Source organism: Anolis sagrei, chromosome 3, assembly GCF_037176765.1.
Source record: "Anolis sagrei isolate rAnoSag1 chromosome 3, rAnoSag1.mat, whole genome shotgun sequence".
In the NCBI taxonomy this organism is placed as follows: Eukaryota; Metazoa; Chordata; class Lepidosauria; order Squamata; family Dactyloidae; genus Anolis; species Anolis sagrei.
The window spans coordinates 33,007,660-33,029,886 of record NC_090023.1 but is presented as its reverse complement, the minus strand read 5'-3'; the positions used below and the strand labels follow the sequence as shown (position 1 = coordinate 33,029,886).

Sequence of the window (22,227 nt, the reverse complement as noted above, 5' to 3'; positions counted from 1 at the left end):
AATACCATTGCTTTAACTATGCGGATATTCAATATGTGGGGATCTTCATTGCCAGTATGATGTCTCTACTCTTCACTATTTTATCGAGATTGGTCATTGCTCTCCTTCCAAGAAGTAAACGTCTTCCGATTTCCTGGCTGCAGTCTGCATCTGCAGTAATTTTCGCGCATCAAAATACAAAGTCTGTCACTGCCTCCACGTTTTCTCCCTCTATTTGCCAGTTATCAGTCAGTCTGATTGCCACAATCTTGGTTTTTTATGTTTAACTGCAGCCCAGCTTTGGAGCTGGTGGTAAGCTAGTCTTATTCCATTCCACCATTGCACACTGGATCTGAATATCTACATACGGCTGATATAATAGAGTTACCATATACAAAAGAGAGATAACACATTTACCAACTTTTTCAAGCCATCGATCATTATGATGTCTCTCACTTTAAACACTCATATTATTTCAGCTGTTATAATGTCATAGCTGGCAAGATGACAATGAAGAGGCAGCATTAGCAGGCGGGAGACAAAGAAGTAATGAAAAATTTAAAAATAGCAGTATTTTTAAAATCTGCCTGGACTAAAATTTCCAAAAAGGGACACATCTGAGGAAAGGAGAACATATAGTACACTTAAGTTGGAACAACATTGCTTTTCCCTCTCCCTGCATGTGTCCTAAATACAATGAAAACATTCAACTTGTAAAGAGTTTTAAGGACCATGAAGTTACTAAACCCATTATCACCTAATCCATAAAATTGTAAAACTGTTCTATTGACCAAGAAAGGTTTATGTTCTGAAAGAAGCAGCAGCAATGAAAAGCTCAGCTTCTTTTGCATCAAGGGACTGCAGGTAACAAAGCACAGGTTTGTTTGTTGTTTTAACAGAGCTTAGTGTTGTGAAATGGGACTATTGTGCAATTAAGAGCCCAATTACAAGATTTCAACTAGAAAACTGTTGGGAGTACTCATTCAAAATAAGTATTCTTTTATTGATACACACATCACATTGTGCTTTTCTCATCTCAGTGGGGACATATTAATGCTCCTCCCTGGAAGCTGGGACTGAATCATGTAAGCATATACTATGTGTTGGCCACAGAAAAATCGTTATGCTAGCAACATCCATGTGCAAACATTATGTGGCAAGAATTGCATCTAAATGTCAAGATTCCTTAGATTTTCAGATGCCCATGCCACACATGACAAAGTGCCTTGCAGAAGCAATTACATGCACCCTTTGGCTTTTCCACATTTCACCATATTTCAGCCTGGAATTGTATTGGCATTGCTACAACATCATTTGTACAAGATGCTCAGCATTGGGAATGTGTAAAATGTTTTAACCATGGTAAAAACAACTACTACCTGTATACGTATTCACCTCCTTTACTGGGACACACAAAAGTACAGTGTGGTAGAAAAATACTGCCTCCATAGGTCGCAGAAGTAGTTGAAGTGCGAAGAAAGATTTGGGATAAGGGTGGAGATTCATCTTCCTGCTAAACTATGACCATAATCAGAATATGTGGCAAAATCTGAAAGCTGTTGTTCACCAAACAGTGCACCTGACAGAACTGCAGTAATTTTCTTGGGGAATAATTGCAGGATCCAGAAGTGCAAAGCCTATACAAGACTTAACAAATAAATTTTGTCAAAAGTGCTTTTAGCAAGTACTGCAAGTCGCTTCTGGTGTGAGAGAATCAGCCATCTAGAAAGACATTTCCCAGGGGATGCCTGGATGTGTTGCAAATCCTGCAGGGAGGCTTCTCCCATGTTCCCTTGATTAGCATTTAATGGTCTTTCAGCTTCTTCCTGCCTGGGGGTCCTTTGTTGGGAGGTGTTAACTGGCTCTGATTGTTTCCTGTCAGGAATACCCCTATTTTTTTAGTGTTCCTCTTTTACTGTCCTGATTTTAGAGTTTTTAAATAGTGGTAGCCGGACTTTGTTCATTTTCATGGTTTCTTCCTTTCTGTTGAAATAGTCCACATGACTGTCGATTTCTCTGTGTAGCCTGACATGGTAGTTGTTAGAGAAGTTCAGTATTTCTGTGTTCTTAAATAATACGCTGTGTCTATGTTGGTTCATCAGGTGCTGTGCTATGGCTGACTTCTCAGGTTGAATTAGTCTGCAGTGCCTTTCGTGTTCCTTGATTCATGTTTGGGCAATGTTACATTTGGTGGGCTGTATCTAATCTTGTCCAAACATCCCAACAAAGAATCCCCCAAGGCAGCAACCAGCTAGGCTTTGAAGCTACAAGGCCATTAAATGGTAATCAAGACGGCCAATTGCAACATTCACATTTGCCTCAAACAGACAAGAATTCTTTCTCCCACCCTGGACATTCCACTATATAAACCTCACTTGCCTAGTTTCCAACAGACCCCTTAACATCTGAGGATGCCTGCCATAAATGTGGATGAAACGTCAGGAGAGAATGCTTCTGGAACATGGCCAAACAGCTCAGAAAACTCACAGCAACACAGTGATTCTGGCCATGAAAGCCTTTGACAACATACCTTATTTTTGTTTAGGTAAAGATAAAGGTTTTCCCCTGACATTAAGTCCAGTCGTGTCCGACTCTGGGATGAGGTGCTCATCTCAATTTCTAAGCCGAAGAGCCGGCATTTTCCATAGACACCTCCAAGGTCATGTGGCCAGCATGATTGCATGGAGCGCCGTTACCTTTCTGCCGGAGCGGTACTTATTGATCTACTCACATGTGCATGTTTTCGAACTGCTAGGCTGGCAGAAGCTGGGGCTGATAGTGGAAGCTCACGCTGCTCCTCGGATTTGAACCTGCGACCTTTCATAGAATCATAGAATCACAGAGTTGGAAGAGACCTCATGGGCTATCCAGTCCAACCCCCTGCCAAGAAGCAGGAATATTGCATTCAAATCACCCCTGACAAATGGCCATCCAGCCTCTGCTTAAAAGCTTCCAAAGAAGGAGCCTCCACCACACTCCGGGGCAGAGAGTTCCACTGCTGAACGGCTCTCACAGTCAGGAAGTTCTTCCTAATGTTCAGATGGAATCTCCTCTCTTGTAGTTTGAAGCCATTGTTCCGCGTCCTAGTCTCCAAGGAAGCAGAAAACAAGCTTGCTCCCTCCTCCCTGTGGCTTCCTCTCACATATTTATACATGGCTATCATATCCCCTCTCAGCCTTCTCTTCTTCAGGCTAAACATGCCCAGCTCCTTAAGCCGCTCCTCATAGGGCTTGTTCTCCAGACCTTTTACCATTTTAGTCGCCCTCCTCTGGACACATTCCAGCGTGTCAATATCTCTCTTGAATTGTGGTGCCCAGAATTGGACACAATATTCCAGGTGTGGTCTAACCAAAACAGAATAGAGGGGTAGCATTACTTCCCTATATCTAGACACTATGCTCCTATTGATGCAGGCCAAAATCCCATTGGCTTTTTTTGCCGCCACATCACATTGTTGGCTCATGTTTAACTTGTTGTCCACGAGGACTCCCAAGATCTTTTTCACACGTACTGCTCTCGAGCCAGGCATCCCCCATTCTGTATCTTTCGGTCAACAAGCTCAGCAACTCAGTGCTTTCACCCATTGCGCCACTCAAGTCTAATATGCACCTTTTAAGGCTAAATTATGTCGCCAAAATCAGGGTGCACGTTAGTTTCATGTCATACAGTAAAGGAAAGGGGGAAACTACTTCAGGAGTGTAGACAAACTCAAGGAGAGGGCTTGGGAAGCAGAGAAGGAGCCCATCCCTGGAGTGCTGTGGGAGCAAGAGAGAGAGGAGCAGCAGCCTGGCCTCACAAGGGTAGAGGACACATCCACGCCTGTCTGCCTACCTTTGGGCTTCCTCTGTTCAAGCTTCGATTTCCTCTATGGAGGGCAGCTAGGCCTCAGGGAATCAGTCCCGGCAGTTGGAAGTGGCAGTGAAAAGGGCCACCCACAGTCACACACAGTCGCCTTCTCCTGCTGACCTTCCCCTCCTCCTTCCTCCCTATCCCCAGACTCTCCCTTTTCACCAACGCACTGGCTTTGCTGGCCTCCTCCTCCTTGCAACTCGGCAACTTTTGTAACACAGTTAAAATACATTGCATCTTTATAATGTTGAGTATCTCAAGTGCTAACAAAGCCACTCAGAAATTCCAAGTTGCAACAAAATGCGGAAAATTAAAAGGGGTTAAAGATGTTTGCACCATACTGTAAAGTAGCTCGCAACCTGAAAGTAGCTTATTGCTACTGCTAAGTGGAAAGCAAATATATTTTTCTTTTCCCAAGCATTTAGAATTGTACTTTCGTTTCTTGAATTGGTATTCACTATTCTTTATTTATGCACTTTATCTTGCTTTTATAAACAGAATTGGAATCTCTGCCAGAGGACAGTATCTTAGTCATTCAAATAACTAGTTAGAAAATTAGCATTTTCCCAATTCCAGTCTATTCACATTTGCTCTGAAATTGCAGAGGAATGATTTTATCTTATTTTCTGGCTTGAATAATGTGAAATAACACCAATTGCCATTGTTGTTCCAATACTAGGCTCTGGCTTCCACAATTATGATGCTGGAAGATCCAATTAGAGACATTATTACCACGAAAGATACACAGTAAACGTGTAGCTTGTGGATGTACAAAGCCTATTGGAGGAGGAGGAAGCTGAAACAATGAGAAAATTATACACATTTTGTATATGAATGAGTTCTCAGAGTCACAACAGGATTTACTTTTCATTGTCTCAGAACTCTACAATAAACATTAGTGAAGTATTTAAACAGAAGCAAACATTCAGTGGCTGCCATTAAATATTTACAATTGTCTCTGGAAGTAGGTTGCAGTGAAATAATTAAGAGGGATTTTAAAGAACAAAAGAATTAATTATTCCTCAGCAACATTTTCAGTATTGTAATCAGGCAGCTATCTGAAAGAGCAACTTATTGCAAAGAGATGCTTTTCTCTCATCTCTTTTGTCTCATCTCTTGGACAAATGCATTTGAAATTTCAATATTTAATTGAACACCAGAAAAAAAAGAGAAACTGGTATAAGACAAAAAATGAATGAGCTATGATTTCACAAGCTCCTAGTATCTCAGTTACTGTATTAGAGAGACATAATTAGGAGATGTCTGTTTTCCGCTTCATTGTCAGCTGAGCAAATGTCATCCACGTTCTGTCCTTGAGTGTGAAATCAGAACGCAGGGTCTCTTTGTAATGAGAGTTCTAGCCTAAATCTGACCTTCTCATAAGTTTTTGTCATGTCTAGTATCAACAGCAAAAGCAGTGTTTAATTAGACCTAGTACTTGCATTTCTTTGGGTCTTTTTCTGTCCAATTTGAAACTGCTTGTTAACGTTCCCAGTATCCATGTAAAGTTTATGACCCAGAAAAGACTTCTATAACCTGATGCCTTCTGGATGTGTTGCAGTACAACTCCTATCACAACACAGACAGCAGGATAAAGGTTGTGGATAGTTTCTGGTTGTGATACCAAGTCTGGGATGTGCTGATTTGAGGATTAATTTTAAATATACCTGTTCTGCATGCAGAAAGTTCCAAATTCAGCCTGCTATATTTCTAAGATTTTAAAAAAATATTAGGTAGCAGGTGAAGTGAAAGACATGTGCTATACCTTCTGAACACTTCTGTGGATATCTATGTTTCCTAAAACCCATATAATAATAATAATAATAATAATAATAATAATAATCTTTATTTATACCCCGCCACCATCTCCCCAATGGGGACTCGGAGCGGCTTACATGGGGCCAAGCCCAGACAACACATTACAGCAATAAAATCAAAACATAAACAACAAATAAGAACACTATCATCAAAAATACATTTTAAAAAAGCAGTCATAAAAGAACATTCTAATAAACACAATCACGGTGACGATAACAATGGGCGGGCCGCATATACAGGATAAAAACAATTCAAAGACTGAAATGATATAAAATAGGAGCAGAACATTTACGGGAACTCATAAAATACATAGAGTTGTGAGGCTAAACTTCCCATTTGGGGGCACGAGCTCCAGTAGCGAAAACGTTGAGGGGTGCAAAATGTCGTGGTATGCACCTACCCACCAAAGACGCAGCGGAAGAGCCTGGTTTTAAGGTTCTTTTTAAACATTTCTAATGAAGGGGCTTTCCTGATTTCTCCAGGTAAAGAGTTCCAAAGTCGGGTGTGGTGGGTTGGCTGAGGAACACAAAATTGTGATGGCTTTTGGGTTCATGGGGGACACATATTCTCTTGTTCAGTGGTTCTCAACCTGCGGGCCACGGACCACCAGTGGGCCACAGGGACAAAAATCTGTTCTGCAAGCCTCCTCCTTTCTTTCTTTATTTTATTTATTTCCGCTCCTTTTGCATCACCTGCCACTCCTTCCTTGTTGCTGACCATGGCATATGTTCTGTATTAAAAACTAGAGCTGATGTGGTCTATCCAATGCAATTTTCTGAATCAGCACCCCAAACCAATCTAAAGTTGACCAAAAACTGATTCGCAACCCTTTTGGTACTAATGCTAGAGGGCGTTCCCCGGTTAAAGTGGTCCCTGATCAAGTAGGACTTGGTGAAAAAAGGTTGGGAATCATTGCTCTAGTTGGAGTAATCATGCCAATATAATATCAGATTTGGCCTACTTACAGTGTTGACTGTTTGCAATGTATACCTCAAAATAAAAGACTAGCGATACTAGATGTTTGATTTGGGTGTAATGTCTCTGAAATGTTTCTGTGGGATTATATTACTTTATCTAAGATTTGAGTAGGTATATGGATTCCTGGATACTTCTCTTGCAGAAGGAAATGGATAGTCCAAACTTCATAGACACACTAACGGCATCTTCCTTGGTGCTTCTCAAAGAGAACGAAATGACGTTTGCTTTCTAGGGCAGTGGCTGAATTGTGTTCAAGACAGTTTATCTACAGTTTTACTTTTGTTCTGAGATGTTGTGTTATTTTTTAAGGAAAAGAATATGAATTTCAATAAAAGTGCAAGCTTAACTTGAAGATTGAAAAATTGCAGCAGACATGAAATAACTGCTGGTAGAAATCCAGTAACATCGGAACTTCCTTATTTAAAAAATCTATTGAAAGATGTACATAGTTTATGGTCACTATAGCATAGTTTTTAAGAGCCTTTTTCTTATACAATTAGTAAAACACCCTTTTCTAGTTTTCATATTATGATTGTAAATAGGTTCTAAACAAATATGCTCTACCAGGAAATCACACATTGTATTAAAATACCCAAGGATTATCATTTAAGAAATTTAAATTGGATTAAAGGTAAAGGTGTCCGACTCTGGGGGTGGTGCTCATCTCCATTTCTAAGAGGCAGTGAAGCACCGTTACCTTCCTGCCAGTGGTACCTATTGATCTACTCATATTTGCATGTTTTTGAACTGCTAGGTTGGCAGAAGCTGGGGCTAACAGTGGGAGCTCATCCCACTCCCTGCCAACATTTCGGTCAGCAAGTTCAGCAGCTCAGCAGTTTAACCTGCTGCATCATGGGGCCTCCTTGTATAAAAAACCAATATATTGTATTTTTGGAGAAAACTACAGGTGTATCAAAAAGTGAACAAAATAAAATGTTTAATCGTGTCAATAAAATTCACAGCAGAAAAATGATCTCATTATTTTAGATTATAAGACATAAACATCTCTTAAACTATATAAAATATTGTGACTGCAGCATTCTAACAAGAGAATAGTTATGAGAAAAAAGGATCGGATTTGACTGAAATTGATAGGTGTCAAATTAGAAATTTTAAAAAGAGAATAATTCTCTTGCACAGATACCATGATACCAAACTTCTCTTGAAATGATGTCAAAACCAAATAAGATGATATAATGTACCATATAGTACAAAAGGGGTAATATTAGTGGTCTGTTTTTCTCACTTCTACTCACCCATCCCACTTAGTCTTAGTGGTTCCCAATCTTTGATCCTCTAGGTCAGAGGTTCTCAACCTGTGGGTCCCCCAATGTTTTGGCCTTCAACTCCCAGAAATCCTAGCAGCTGGTAAACTGGCTGGGATTTCTGGGAGTTGTAGGTCAAAATACGTGGAGACTCACAGATTGAGGACCACTGCTCTAGGTGTTTTGGACTTCAACTCCCAGAAATCCCAGCCAGTTTACCAGCTATTGGAAAATATGGGAGCTGAAGTGCAAAACACCTGGAGGATCAAAGGCTGGGAACCACTGGTCTAAAATATTTTACAATTTTAAAGTAGCCTTTACTTTTTCTATGTTTTAATAATTTACCTGCCTGCCAAACAAAAAAGCAGGAATGTAAAGATTGCAATGATTCCTGTGTCCCAATTCTTGCCACTGACTAAAGGAAACATTATGCAGAAGCAACAGTGTTTTCGATCTGTGCTCTAAAGCCAGGAAAATGCTTTGCACAGAAACATCCTTGATATTATGGAGAAATATGGGGTAAACATCCCAATGCTTACCTGATGGAAAAGAGGGCTGTGTGTTACAGGAATTCCTAAACCACTGAAGCACATTCCAATGACCATATCATCAGGGGCATCATTGCTGTAACACCGGCATTTACTAGCAAATAATCTCCGAATCGCTTCTCTGCTGAAGACCATCCTTAGGTGAAAACGTCAACAAGACAATGATAACCAAAAGACAACCACACTTTCAAAATAAACACTGTCTCATCCTTTCCCCCTCCCTACGGACTCCCTACGGAGTCCTTTCCGTGATACGGGAAGTGCCATTCAAGTTATTTGGAAAAAAGAGGTCTCTCTTGGAGCTAAAATGGTCCAGCCGCACCCCCCATGGTGAAATGCCAATTCCACCCCTAGAACGACGGTTCTCAACCTCTGCTAGATGTTTTGGACTTAATTGCCCAAATCACTTTTTGATAGCTATAGTGGCTGAGGCTTCTGAGAGTTGAAGACCCAAACATTTGGAGGACCAAAGGTGGAGATACACTGCCCCTGAAAATATTTAGGGGCACATTTTGAGGGAGACAACATTGTTGTGGCACAAGATGTGTGTGTGTGTATGGGGGGGGGGGTGTCATGTTACCATCTGCTTCCAACAAATGTGTATCTCAAGTGAATTGTCGTGACTACCATCATTTTGTATTTTAGGTAAGAGATTCCACAAGAGGCACTAGTAACGGAAAACTTAGCCAGGCTCTTGCATAGGAGACATACTCGACACTCTTGCATCATGCAGTATATTCACTGCACTTTAAGTATTTTCTGGTGTCCTTTGGTCTTGTACTGAAAATATTCTTCAAAACGAGTCAGCATTTTTCCTGTCATGGTTCTTACATATTATCATATCGCAGCATGACTAGTTTACACTTTAATTCTGTAAGGGACCCTCTCCTATTTGTCCACATTCCAGCCATGTACAGTATTTGAAAAAAAAATGGCCCACAGTCAAACAACTACTATATACATAAGTGGTTCCTAACCTGTGGTCCGTTGACCAACAATGGTCCACAAGAACTAAAATATGGTCTGCAACCTCATTGTTACTACACCGTTGCAACGAGAGTGTCTGGTCTCGCAAAACCTTTATATTGCCGAGGCTTATTAAACATGGTTTTTTGTGGGCGAGCAGAAGGTGACTACTGGATGGCATATGTTCTGCATCAGAAACTAGAGCTGATGTGACCTATCCAATTCAATTTTCTGAATCAGCACCCCAAACATTCAAACCGAATCTAAAACTGATTCTTAATCCCTGATGAAAGTGGTCCCTGGTCAAGTGGTCCCTGGCCACAAAAAGGTTGGGAACCACTGATATACATCTTCATTTACAAATGGACCCCATGTATAAGTGCATGTACAACATCCATAACTTTGGGGGACAAAGTTATGGATGTTGATGTGACCCATGGAAGAGGAGAAAAAGGTCAGTGCTGCCTCAGGGGGCCAATCACGCTCGACTGCTGGAGCGATTTCTGTTGAGGCATTCAAAAAAGTCCAGAAGTGGCACTGAGGTAGAAAAAAGTAGAGGGAGTCAGGGCTTCTTCTGTCTTCTTTCAGGTCAGAGTGTGCTTTTCTCTTTTGCCACTCTACTCAGAGAAGGGGATTTTTTTTAAAAAAAACCAAAAAACCCAAAAGTTAAGGTACATTATCTACATTGACCTGTGGATAAACAGACCCAGGTTTTGGGGGGTTAATTTTGTTTACTAAAATTTCTAGACTTATAAATGAGTGTATTTAGTAAATAGGTTTGTTTGAATGTAATCTCAAAAGTTTGATTTCAAATCTGTTACTCCTCTGAAGATTCAAATGATACGGCTTACCCTCCACCACCAGTGATGTAACTGTAACCTCCTGATCCTAAGCCATAGCCGTAACGTTCTCCAAGAATCACTGGCTCACTTGGCTCATAGCAGCTGAGCAATTTCTGGAGCCTAGATATGCTGAAATAGAAAACAAAATGTTCGAACATATAAGGATACATTGAATTCCTTTATCTTTCAGTCTAAACTATACACATGTGGATTAATAGCCCAAACTGACTATTTTCCCCAGACTATTTCCTAAAGATGGCAAATAGAACTGTTAACAGAGTCTGATCCTGAACAGATCTGCATTAAAAAAAAAAGATCACTTATGTTATTTATTTATTTACTATATTTATATCCTGCCTTCTTCGACCCTGACAGGGACTCAAGGTGGCTTACAGATAGGCAATAATTCAATGCCTTAACAACAATATACAATTAAAATAAACATTCAAATTAAATTAAGATCAAAATTGAAACACATTTTTAAAACATTACAATCACTATAAAACCACACTATCTGCAATCATAATTCAGGTCTTTCCGGTAGTCACTGCACATAATTATAGTCCATCTATTGTACTATGATTCTTCTCCAAAGGCTTGATTCCAGAACTACGTTTTCAATCTCTTTCTGAAGGTCAGGAGGGAGGGGGATGATCTAGGTAACATCACTGGGGAGGGAGTTCCACAGCTGAGGGGCCACCACTGAGAAGGCCCTGTCTCTCATTTCCACCAGTCGCACCTGCAAAGGATGTGGAATTGAGAACAGGGTCTCCCCGGACCTTAATCTTTGAGATGGGGTCATAGGCTTCATTGAGTTAATATACATGGTTCTATATTAAAACTGCATCATGCGGAACTAAGGAGATTCCCGCATCTCACCACTCAAAATGAGTATTCCAGATTTTGTAACTAGTTTGTACCATTCAACCCTTTGTTGTACTTCCAAATCAGAGTGTTGCCTCCTCAGCAACATAAGGCTGTACTAGTCAGTAACAATGTTCAAAATCTCCATCTAGAACAGGGGTCCTCAAACTAAGGCCCGGGGGCCGGATGTGGCCCTCCAAGGTCTTTTACCCGGCCCTCGCTCAGGGTCAACCCAAGTCTGAAATGACTTGAAAGCACACAACAACAACAACAACAACAACAACAACAACAATCCTATCTCATCAGCCAAAAGCAGGCCCACACTCCCCATTGAAATTTGCTAAAATTGTTCATTTTAATTATTGTATTGTTTTTAAGTGGTTTTGCACCACAAATAAGATATGTGCAGTGTGCATAGAAATTAATTCATTTTTTTCAAATTATAATCCAGCCTTCCAACAGTTTGAGGGGCTGTGACCTGGCCCTCTGTTTAAAAAGTTTGAGGACCCCTAATCTAGAACATCCTCATTTTTTATGTATATAAATCATTCATATATCACTTGTTAGCTCACCAAACCCCTGGGGACAATGTACAACAGACAGATATTTAGGACATTAAATACATATATATAAATGGTTAACGCTAGATTAAAATAACTTCTTAAAAAAATGTAAAAGCTACAGCCAGTTAAAATAACCTGAGCAGCCATCCTTAGTTTGAAAGCTGAAAGGCCATATGAAATATCACAGTTTTAGCTGTCTACCAGATTCTCAAAAGGAAAGGAGCCAGCCTGACTTCCCTTGTGAGAAATTTACACAGCTTGTGCTATCTTGTTGGTTTCCCAAGAGTGTGAAATAACACATCATTCTGAAGTCCGTATGTTTGAATTATGATATTAAAATAGATTATTCAAGCATATATATTGATTTGATTTTCTTAAAGTCACTTAATAATTATGTTGCAATAGAAAGTCTGCAAGGCTTTAATATTGTAAGATTCAGAAATGGTGACGTCTGTTTATAAATAGAGTTCAGATAAATCAAGAAATCCTAAACACTTCAGGTGGATGGTGGAAGGCTTTACGATCCTTTTTAGTAATTGTCTTTGCCTCTTTCTTTTTATTCACAGGTAGTCTCAGCACATGCCATAATTCAACTGTGTGATATCTAAATGGAAGCAAATTAAAAATAACCACGTTTCCACTATAAAATGTTCTTTTATTGCACATGCTTTGTTCTGTTGGCTTTGTGTCAAGAGCGACCTAAGAAATTGCAAGTTGCTTTTGGTGTGAGAAAATTGGCCATCTGCAAGGATGTTGCCCAGGGAATGCCCAGATATTTTACCATTCTGTGGGAGAATTCTCTCATGTCCCTGTATGAGAAGCTGGAGATGACAGACAGGAGCTCACTCCACTCCCCAGATTCAAACTGCCAACCTTTTGGCCAGCAGTCCTGTCGGCACAAAGATTTAACCCATTGCACCACCAGACCTATTGGCTACTTCCACTTGATGTTTGCTGCACAGTAATGTTGGAAAACTCATCTCTTGCTAGTACAGCTGACAATGAAAAAAATGCTTGTTTTTCAGGGCATTTAGAGAATGATTTGGTTATACTTATATTCAATAATGACCTTTAAAAACATATTTACAAGCAACAGGAAAATATATTCATGGCCATAATCACTGGGTTGTTATAGGTTTTTGAGGCTGTATGACCTCACAACCTCTGAGGATACCTGCCATAAATGCAGGAGAAATGTCAGGAGAGAATGCTTCTAGAACATGGCCATACAACCCGAAAAACCTACAACAACAACAACAACAACAACAACAACAGGAAAATATCAAGGGCATTAGAAGGTGTGATTGCCAACTAAAGCAGACAGTCATACATGTATGCACCTTGAAAATGCCTTCTCCTGTTCCCTCTCATTCTACCATGTCTTCTGCTCCTCCACAGTTACCCTCCTTCTCGTCCATAGTTTTAGCTTTCCCAGCCCCACATCTCCTCCATCTTCTCTATTTCATTTGAAGTAATTTCCCTTAAAGCAAGGCACTGTGAGCTATGTGGTAATGAAAACCCACTTCTGCAAAACACAATCACCACAGGGTTGCTGTGAGTTTTCAGGGCTGTATGGCCATCTTCCAGAAGCATTCTCTCCTGATGTTTTGCCTACATCTATGGTAGGCATCCTCAGAGGTTGTGAGGTCTGTTGGAAGCTAGGCAAGTGAGGTTTATATATTTGTGGAATAATGTCCAGGGTGGGAGAAAAAACTCTTGCCTGTTTGAGGCAGGTGTGACTGTTGTACTTGGCCAACTTGATTACCATTGAATGGCCTTGCAATTTCAAAGCCTGGCTGTTTCCTGCCTGGGGGAATCCGTTGTTGGGAGATGTTAGCTGGCCCTCATTGTTTCCTGTCTGGAATCTCCCTGTTTTTTGAGTTTTGCTCTTTACTTACTGTCCAGATATTAGAGTTTTTTTAAAATATTTGTTATTTTGGCAATTCTCATGGCTTCCTCCTTTCTATTGAAATTGTTCATATTTTTGTGGATTTCAATGGCTTCTCTGTGTAGTCTGACATGGTGGTTGTTAGAATAGTCCAACGTTTCTGTGTTCTCAAATAATATGCTGTGTCCAGGTTGGTTCATCAGATGCTCTACAATGGCTGACTTCTCTGGTTGAGTTAGTCTGCAGTGCCTTTCATGTTCTTTGGTTCATGTTTGGGCAATGCTGCGTTTGGTATACGGTAGACGCCTGCAGAAGTGAGGGGCTCCCTCTTGTCCTTTACTGAACGTAGCATTTGTTGGATTTTCTTAGTTGGTCTGTAGGTAGTTTGTATGTTGTGTTTCTTCATCAACTTCCCTACGCAGTCAGTGTATGGTAAGAACCACAGATATATGAACCTCACTTGCCTAGCATTTGTTGGATTTTCTCAGTGGGCCTGCAGATAGTTTGTAGATTTTTTGATCATCACAGTACCTCTGCTCACAATGTCTGGCTCTGAGGAAGAAATCACCAGAGGAGTGCTTCTAGGTCTGATAGGCTCTTTTGAACACCCCACTTTGCAGAGACCAGCCGGCAACCTTACAGATGGCCTACCCGGATGTGCTTAGAATCACAGAATGATAGAGTTGGAAGAGACCTCATGGGCCATCCAGTCCAACCCCCTGCCAAGAAGCAGGAATATTGCATTCAAAGCACCCCTGGCAGATGGCCATCCAGCCTCTGTTTAAAAGCCTCCAAAGAAGTAGCCTCCACCACACTCCGGGGCAGAGAGTTCCACTGCTGAACAGCTCTCACAGTCAGGAAGTCCTTCCTAATGTTCAGATGGAATCTCCTTTCTCGTAGTTTGAAGCCATTGTTCCGTGTCCTAGTCTCCAGGGAAGCAGAAAACAAGTTTGCTTCCTCCTCCCTGTGACTTCCTTTCACATATTTATACATTGTACTGTCGAAGGCTTTCATGGCTGGAATCACTAAGTTCTTGTGGGTTTTTTCGGGCTATAGGGCCATGTTCTAGAGGCATTTCTCCTGACGTTTCGCCTGCATCTATGGCAAGCATCCTCAGAGGTAGTGAGGTCAGCCTGAACCCTGCCACATGCCCCATGGAGGAGGACCTTCTCTCAGCCACACAGAAGCACTCCAAGTGGTCAAAGCACATCTAGTGTCATGCCAAATTATTAATGATGTCTGGATTCAATCATTTATTTATTTATACATTGCTTGCTCGTTGTGATTTGGAAACCAAGTCCTATGAAGTATGGTTGAAAGAGCGAAAAATGTTCAACACAGAAGAGAAAATTTTAAGGAAAGACAGGACAGATAACTTCTAATATCAGAAGGCTGTCACACAGATGAGTAGAGTTGCTTTCTTTAACTGTAGGTGGCAAGCCTAGATCAAGTAAACACGCAGAAAAGAAAGGGCAAAGGGTTTCAGATCAAAGCTAAGTTGCTCCCCCAACATGCTTGGCTCGCCTATTTAAACAGACCCTACAGTAAGCAGTGTATATCACTACATGAATTCCAAGGTTCTTTCATATCTTTCTATGAGGGTATGTTTTGAAGATCAACTCCTTTCAAAAAGCTCGAAGATTTAAAATAATACATAACAGAGGCTCAACACAGATGTGTCATGTTGCCTGTCAATTTTTGATAACCTCGTGAATTTCACAGGGTTTTCTTAGGCACAGATTAGTCAGAGGTGTTTTGCTATTGCCCTCCTCTGAAATATAGCCGAAAGCACCTGATATTCCTTGGTGGTCTCCTATCCAAGTAATATAAAGGAAGGGAAAAGGTTCAAAGTAACTACTCCTGTTTTGCTGAAGGATGGGGTGTTTCACAATTCATCTCTTGCCGCAGGACAGAAAAGCCTATTTTTGAAGTTTATTTCAGAATCTCTGTCAACATTCCTCTGATTCTTTTTTTCCCCATCTGCAACTGAAATCTCTAAAACTTCTCTTATACTCATGCTGACCATGGCTTATAGTGGTTTCCAATTATGGAAAATAGGGCATGAGCTACCATAGCCAACAGTCAGCTGTAAGCCCTAAGCACTGAAGAAATTATATTCTAATACAGTGCTTCTGATATGATCTCGCCTTGTTATCAGGTAATGTAGCTAGATGCATCAGTGAGTAAAATAGCACCGTGACCTCCAGGATCCACATATAATAAAGCAAATCTTTTATGCCAGAAAATTGTTCTGCAAAGATCAGAAATTCTCATCACTAGTTCAACAAATGTGAAATGTGAAAAGTGGGAAATGTCCAAACTGGGTGTCACTGTTTGCAATAGAGAAAATGTGTTCTACTTTCTTATTCCATCTCAGAGGGCAAAAAGTATTGTTTCATAATAGCTTTAAGGTACAAAGAGGTGGAACTATTAAAAGAAAAAAAAATGAGCTACTCAAACAGCTAGAGATTATGTGATCTTTTCTCTGTATTTTCAAAGATGTTAGTATGGATTTTTGAGATGTACTAGAGGAAAGAAATATTATGAAATCTTGATGTTGATTACAGAAAAATAGTTCCTTACAGTGGAAATAAATTAATCTAATAGCTGTTGCAGAATTTTGTAGAAGCTGGCCTATTAGGTAGCATTTTGACCTACAATTTGTCCTTTGAAAGTGGTTTTTTCCCCTTTGTGAATGATAAAATTACTGCCTGCCACAATGAATCTTCAATTTTCTAATTTAGCAAATATTAAATAGGAATTTAGCTTTTTAATTTTTTTTCTGAGATAATAGGTCAAAATCAGAACCCCTGGTGACACAATGGGCAGGACTGCTGACTGAAAGGTCATCGGTTTAAATCTGGGGAGCGGGGTGAGCTCCCATCTGTCAGCTCCAGCTTCCCATGCAGGGACATGAGAGAAGCCTCCCACAGGATGGTAAAACATCTGGGTGTCCCCTGGGCAACGTCCTTGCAGACGACCAATTCTATAAGACCAGAAGTGACTTGCAGCTTGTCGTCACTTCTGACACACACACACACACACACACACACAGAAGAGAACTAGAGGCACTGTGGCGGGTAGCTTCTCTATTCAGATAAGTGAGATCTCCTCCTTGTTTTTGAGGTAACTACTATAGATATGTCTTTTTTGATAGAGCTTCTACGGTTATGAATTACTCTCCTTAGGGAAACTGCCTGTCATGATCGTTGTTCTTCTTCTGTTGAAAGGCAATGACATTTTTATTTCCCAAGTCCTTTGAATATATTACTTTATTCCTCATTATTTGATGGTATGTGTATCTTCTTTTTTGTTTCCCAATTAGCTTCTCATTTTTAGTTGTACTATCTTCGCTAGTGTTACAATGTCTTTATAAACACAAGAAACTAAAGTTTATATTAGGACTGTATGACACTTAATGAATTTGTTTTATAGGTGTCCTAAACATCAGTCAGCCAATCAATCAATCAATCAAGATTGTATTAACTGGAAATGCAAGCTAAAATATACACTGCACGTTTTATGTTCCTGAACTATTGTGTGGTCTTAATTTGCATCTCTTACTTTTAAAATCTGATCCATACTTCAGATAACATTGTTTTCGTTATCTTGCTGTAACTGAACTTGATTACATGAGATCGTTGAAAGAAAATCGCTTTTAAAAAACAATTTTCTTTAAAAAAAATCCCCCACTGCAGTAATTGAAAGGAAAATTAGCTTTACAATAATTGAGAAAAAAATCAGTTTCACAATAAAACAGCAATTGATTGGATCTAAAATTATGGCTGTGGAATCAGACCGGTGCACTGCTCAGACAAGTGCTCTGACCGCAGAAAAGGGTTTGAGGTTTGAAGAGAAGAGAGAGAGGAAATCTATTGATTGACCAGCTTCTACTTGCAGAACTTTATAATGTATTCATCCTTTGAATAGGTTTACTTCTGTACGTGAAAATATTTTTGGACCACTGAAACAGTTCTAAAGAAAATTTCCCTTGGCAAAAAGTTTGTATAAAGAAATACATCAGAAAAGAGATACTGTCTCTTCCTATGTTGCTTCTGTTGTCTCTCAGGACAGGGCTGGAACAGTGTTGTCAATTTGTCACCTTAAACGCAGATCCAATTTCCTGCCACAGTAACTACTTGACGTATCTAATTGTATTTTTAATTTAAACATTTGATAGATGTTTTTAATTTGCTGTAAATTTCTGCATTTCCTATTTGACAGGACACATTGCATTCTATCATGAATGTTAATATTTCACACTTCACTTGGGATATATATTACCGCATCATGATTCTGCAATAATGGCTTCCAAAAGTCTGACATGTAAGACAGTGTATGATTTAGATTCCCTTGCTTCTGAATTCCATACCTTATTAATGTATCATCATCCACAATGACTAACCAAGGTGTTGCAGCAGGACGATTTAAAAATCTTTCCAAAATGGCAAAAGTTTTCCCACAATGACCTAAATAGGGAGTAAAAAATGAGTAAAAATAAAATAAACAGTTATAAAGTTGGAGCAGCAGTCAAAAATTGTTCTAATTCATGGGATGAGCAAAATGTGGCTGGAAGCTGGAAATGCCTCCCACCCTTTTCAGGACATTTTTGGTAACCCTGGGTGGGTCACATTCTTTCTGCAAACCTTTATTTTGGCCCTAAATCCCCTAAAAGCACTTTGGAGGGTGTGGAGGGCACGTTCAGTATGTTTAGTGTATCCTTGGATCAAACACCTATTCAAATTCTATTTTAATATTGTTCAATTCTATTTAATGTTTAACTTCTGGATGGTTTTAATTGTATAGTTTTTAAAGTTGTGAACTGATCTGAGTCTCAGTCATGAGAAAAAGAAGGGTGAAAACAGCAAAAACAACAATAATGGCTTTAAAAAAGAAAAATTCCCCCAAATGCCCTGTAGCGGATATAGGGTCATTTCCACAAGAGCTTGGATTTCCTCTGGTTTCAAAAATGGCCTCTCCTGGGCTTAAAATAGACCAGGAAGGCCCCAAAATGTTGAAAATATCCAATTTTCCTCAAGGAAGTATTTTAATTGTTTTTTGGGGGGGGGGGCATGAGAGCAACAGGGGGGTGCAATCATCTCGGGGGGGGGGTGTATGCCCCCCCCCATTTGCCTACAGTTGCCTACCCAGTTTAGTTCCTAGGGCCTGAAATAATATTGGGCCCCATCTACACTAAACACTTAGGTAGAAGTAGAGGAGAATTAGCCACATGTTGACCAAACACAACACAGGGCTGACTTTAACATGGCCTTGGCCCGTGGTAGCCAAAGTTAGTAGGGCCTATGTGAACAGTTAGGAAAGTTCTGAAATGGAAGTGGCCACCATTGTCCCCTCTCCTATACTGTGTTTCCCTGGCTCAGGCGGCCACCTGGGGACATCAGATGACAGTCCCCTTCCTTCCATTCTCTACGCCATGATGTTGGCCGGAACAACAGAGTGTATTGGGAACAGAAGGGAAGAGGACCCACATTGCAGTTGGAGATCATCGTGACATGAAGGGTGGGACAGTTAAGGTGGCCACACTGTGTCACCAAACCACATTCACACTGCTGAGCAGACAGGGTATCCCCCTGCCTCTGCAGCAGCTGGGGAATCCAGACCCTACCCAGGACCGATCCAGCACCTAGCATACCAGATTGCCTCTGGGATATGGATCAGTGCAGATCTGCCCTTGGCTTGCTCATGGCTTCTATTAGGCACTGATCTTTGCTCCTCACTATATGTACAGATCCATATGGCTGTGAGTAACAAGCAGTTGATATTTATGCATAGGAGGTTTTCAAGCCAAAGGATCTGTCAGATAGGTACATTGGACAGTTCTGTTCAGTTTTTAATACTAAGTGATTTCAACTGAATGAAATTTCACTAAAATCACTGTGATACAGATTTGCTGGAAATTCCCTGTAACTTTCATAGGATTTATTCTGTAAATTCAGAAATACAGTTGACCCTTGGTATCTGTTGGGGTTTAGTTCCAGAATGCTTCAGGGATACTTAAATCCACCAATACTCATATTCTATTATATACTACGGCATAGGAAAAGTATGTTCCTTATTTAACATGGCAAAATCAAAGTTTGTTTTTTTAAACTGAAGATGGATAAATCTGTAAATTCAGAACATGTGGATACAGAAGGTCAAATGTACTGTTTCGTGATGGATAACAGATGTGATGAAAACAATCTTTTGCAGATTATATTGTTAAAGCAATTTGCATGCTCATAGTTCTTGAGAGATAATTGCTTCCATTATTGTGCTAGTAAACCTCAATACAAGTATAAAATAAGCTTGAAGGTATGATTAACTTTCAAGTTCAGAAACTACATCACAATTAAATAGTCATTATTATGCTTTGTAAATTATTCTAGCTCTATAAACTTCATAATATATTTTACATTTTAATGAATCAAGAAAATGGTTCTGGCATGTGTTACACAGTCAGTTTCCTGCTCCATGATTTCCTATGACATGATGAACTTGAAAAATAATGCAAAACCTAGAAACAATGAATCTATACTGTGAATACCCACAATTCAATCAACTGTATCTTCAAATATATGAGAATAACAACAAAAGCTGCTTAAATACCCCAAATCTACCATTTTATTTAATGTCAAAATAGGAGCAACAACTGATTTGAATTATTAAACTTAAGGTGAAAAACTAAACTAAACAAAACAAAAAAAGACACAGAAAGGGAAGCAAAAAAACCTAGTCCTATTCAGGGATTCTACTGTATATATATGAAAACTTATTTTACATGAGATGGGGACTGTACTAACTCTGTCTCTTTCTATCTTTGTTTTTCTCATGTGAAAAGTGAGCAAGGATCCCAACCTTTGTGGCTGAAAGACATCTACATATTTTTGCGTGCAGTTTTGTGTTCTCTTCCAACTAGATGATTCTATAAATCTGAATCCTGATTTTCTAGGGCTCTCATTGATTAAGAGAGCACCCAGAGAGGACATCCTCTGGGTCAAGCTGGCTCTCTCACCTGCCGCAAGGCAATCTACAACATATTGTTTTAAACAGAGCAATGATATAATTTTATAATATTTCTTCTGGGAAGAGATCCTATCAAGACACAACGTTTCAAACCTGGGGAGTCAATTACAGTGCATGCTTTCTAAAAAAAGTATTTATTTATTTATTGCATTTAGATTCTGCCCTTCTCACCCCGAAGGGGACTCAGGGAGGAGCACAAAATATATACGGCAAACATTCAGTGCCGGAGCATAAAATAAACTATAAATATACACAAGCACTAAAAACAGTTAACTCCACTTTAAAATCCATTGTTTAAAACCATCTCAGATCAGCCATATTAGATCTGGTCAGCAGGGTAGTTTCCTATTGTTGCTTTATTGCACTGTCCCAAAGGCTTGGTCCCACAGCCAAGTTTTTACCATCTTTCTGAAGGACAGGAGGGAGGGGACTGACATAATCTCGCTAGGGAGGGAGTTCCACAGTCGAAAGGCAATCACTGAGAAGGCCCTCTCTCTCCAATCTCTCTCTCTCACCAATCACACCTGTGATTGTTGTGGGACCAAGAGCAGGGCCTCCCTGGAAGACCTTAATCTTCATAGAGGAGAGGTTCATAGAGGGAGATGGGTTCAGACAGGTAGACTGGGCCGGGGCTGTTTAGGGTTTTATAAAGAATCCAATGAGCTGGATTCAGGCTTAGTTATAGAGTACTTCCACTGAAACTCATGCCAAATTTACATCCTATAATTTAAATGGGTATTTTCAATGTATTATTAAATCTATATCTAACCCAATATTCATAACTCAGAAGAGATAGTTTTCAAAATGATTTGTTGTTCATTCGTTCAGTCGTCTCCGACTCTTCGTGACCTCATGGACCAGCCCACGCCAGAGCTCCCTGTCGGCCGTTACCACCCCCAGCTCCCTCAAGGTCAGTCCAGTCACTTCAAGGATGCCATCCATCCATCTTGCCCTTGGTCGGCCCCTCTTCCTTTTGCCTTCCACTTTCCCCAGCATAATTGTCTTCTCTAGGCTTTCCTGTCTCCTCATGATGTGGCCAAAGTACTTCAACTTTGTCTCTAGTATCTTTCCCTCCAGTGAGCAGTCAGGCTTTATTTCCTGGAGGATGGACTGGTTGGATCTTCTCGCAGTCCAAGGCACTCTCAGCACTTTCCTCCAACACCACAGCTCAAAAGCATCGATCTTCCTTCGCTCAGCCTTCCCTAAGGTCCAGCTCTCACATCCGTAGGTGACTACAGGGAATACCATGGCTTCGACTAGGCGGATCTTTGTTGCCAGTCTGATGTCTCTACTCTTCACTATTTTATCGAGACTGGACATTGCTCTCCTCCCAAGAAGTAAGCGTCTTCTGATTTCCTGGCCACAGTCTGCATCTGCAGTAATCTTTGCACCTAGAAATACAAAGTCTGTCACAGCCTCCACGGTTTCTCCCTTTATTTTCCAGTTGTCAATCATTCTTGTTGCCATAATCTTGGTTTTTTTGACGTTTAGCTGCAACCCGGCTTTTGCACTTTCTTCTTTCACCTTGATTAGAAGGCTCCTCAGCTCCTCCTAGCTTTCGGCCATCAGGGTGGTGTCATCTGCATATCTGAGGTTGTTAATGTTTCTTCCAGCAATTTTCACCCCAGCTTTGCATTCATC

The 22,227-nt window shown here is 40.2% G+C and overlaps 1 protein-coding gene across 1 annotated transcript in view; it reads right to left on the bottom strand.

Moving 5' to 3' along the window:
* The window catches only part of B3GLCT (beta 3-glucosyltransferase), a 146,167-nt gene that overhangs the window by 4,126 nt on the left and 119,814 nt on the right, over positions 1-22,227 (bottom strand). The window contains exons 12-14 of the mRNA XM_067466595.1: positions 17,933-18,029; positions 10,255-10,374; positions 8,429-8,573 (exon numbers count right to left, since the gene is read on the bottom strand). Coding sequence (XP_067322696.1) covers positions 8,429-8,573; positions 10,255-10,374; positions 17,933-18,029 — 362 coding nt within the window. The remainder of the gene's footprint in view (positions 1-8,428; positions 8,574-10,254; positions 10,375-17,932; positions 18,030-22,227) is intronic.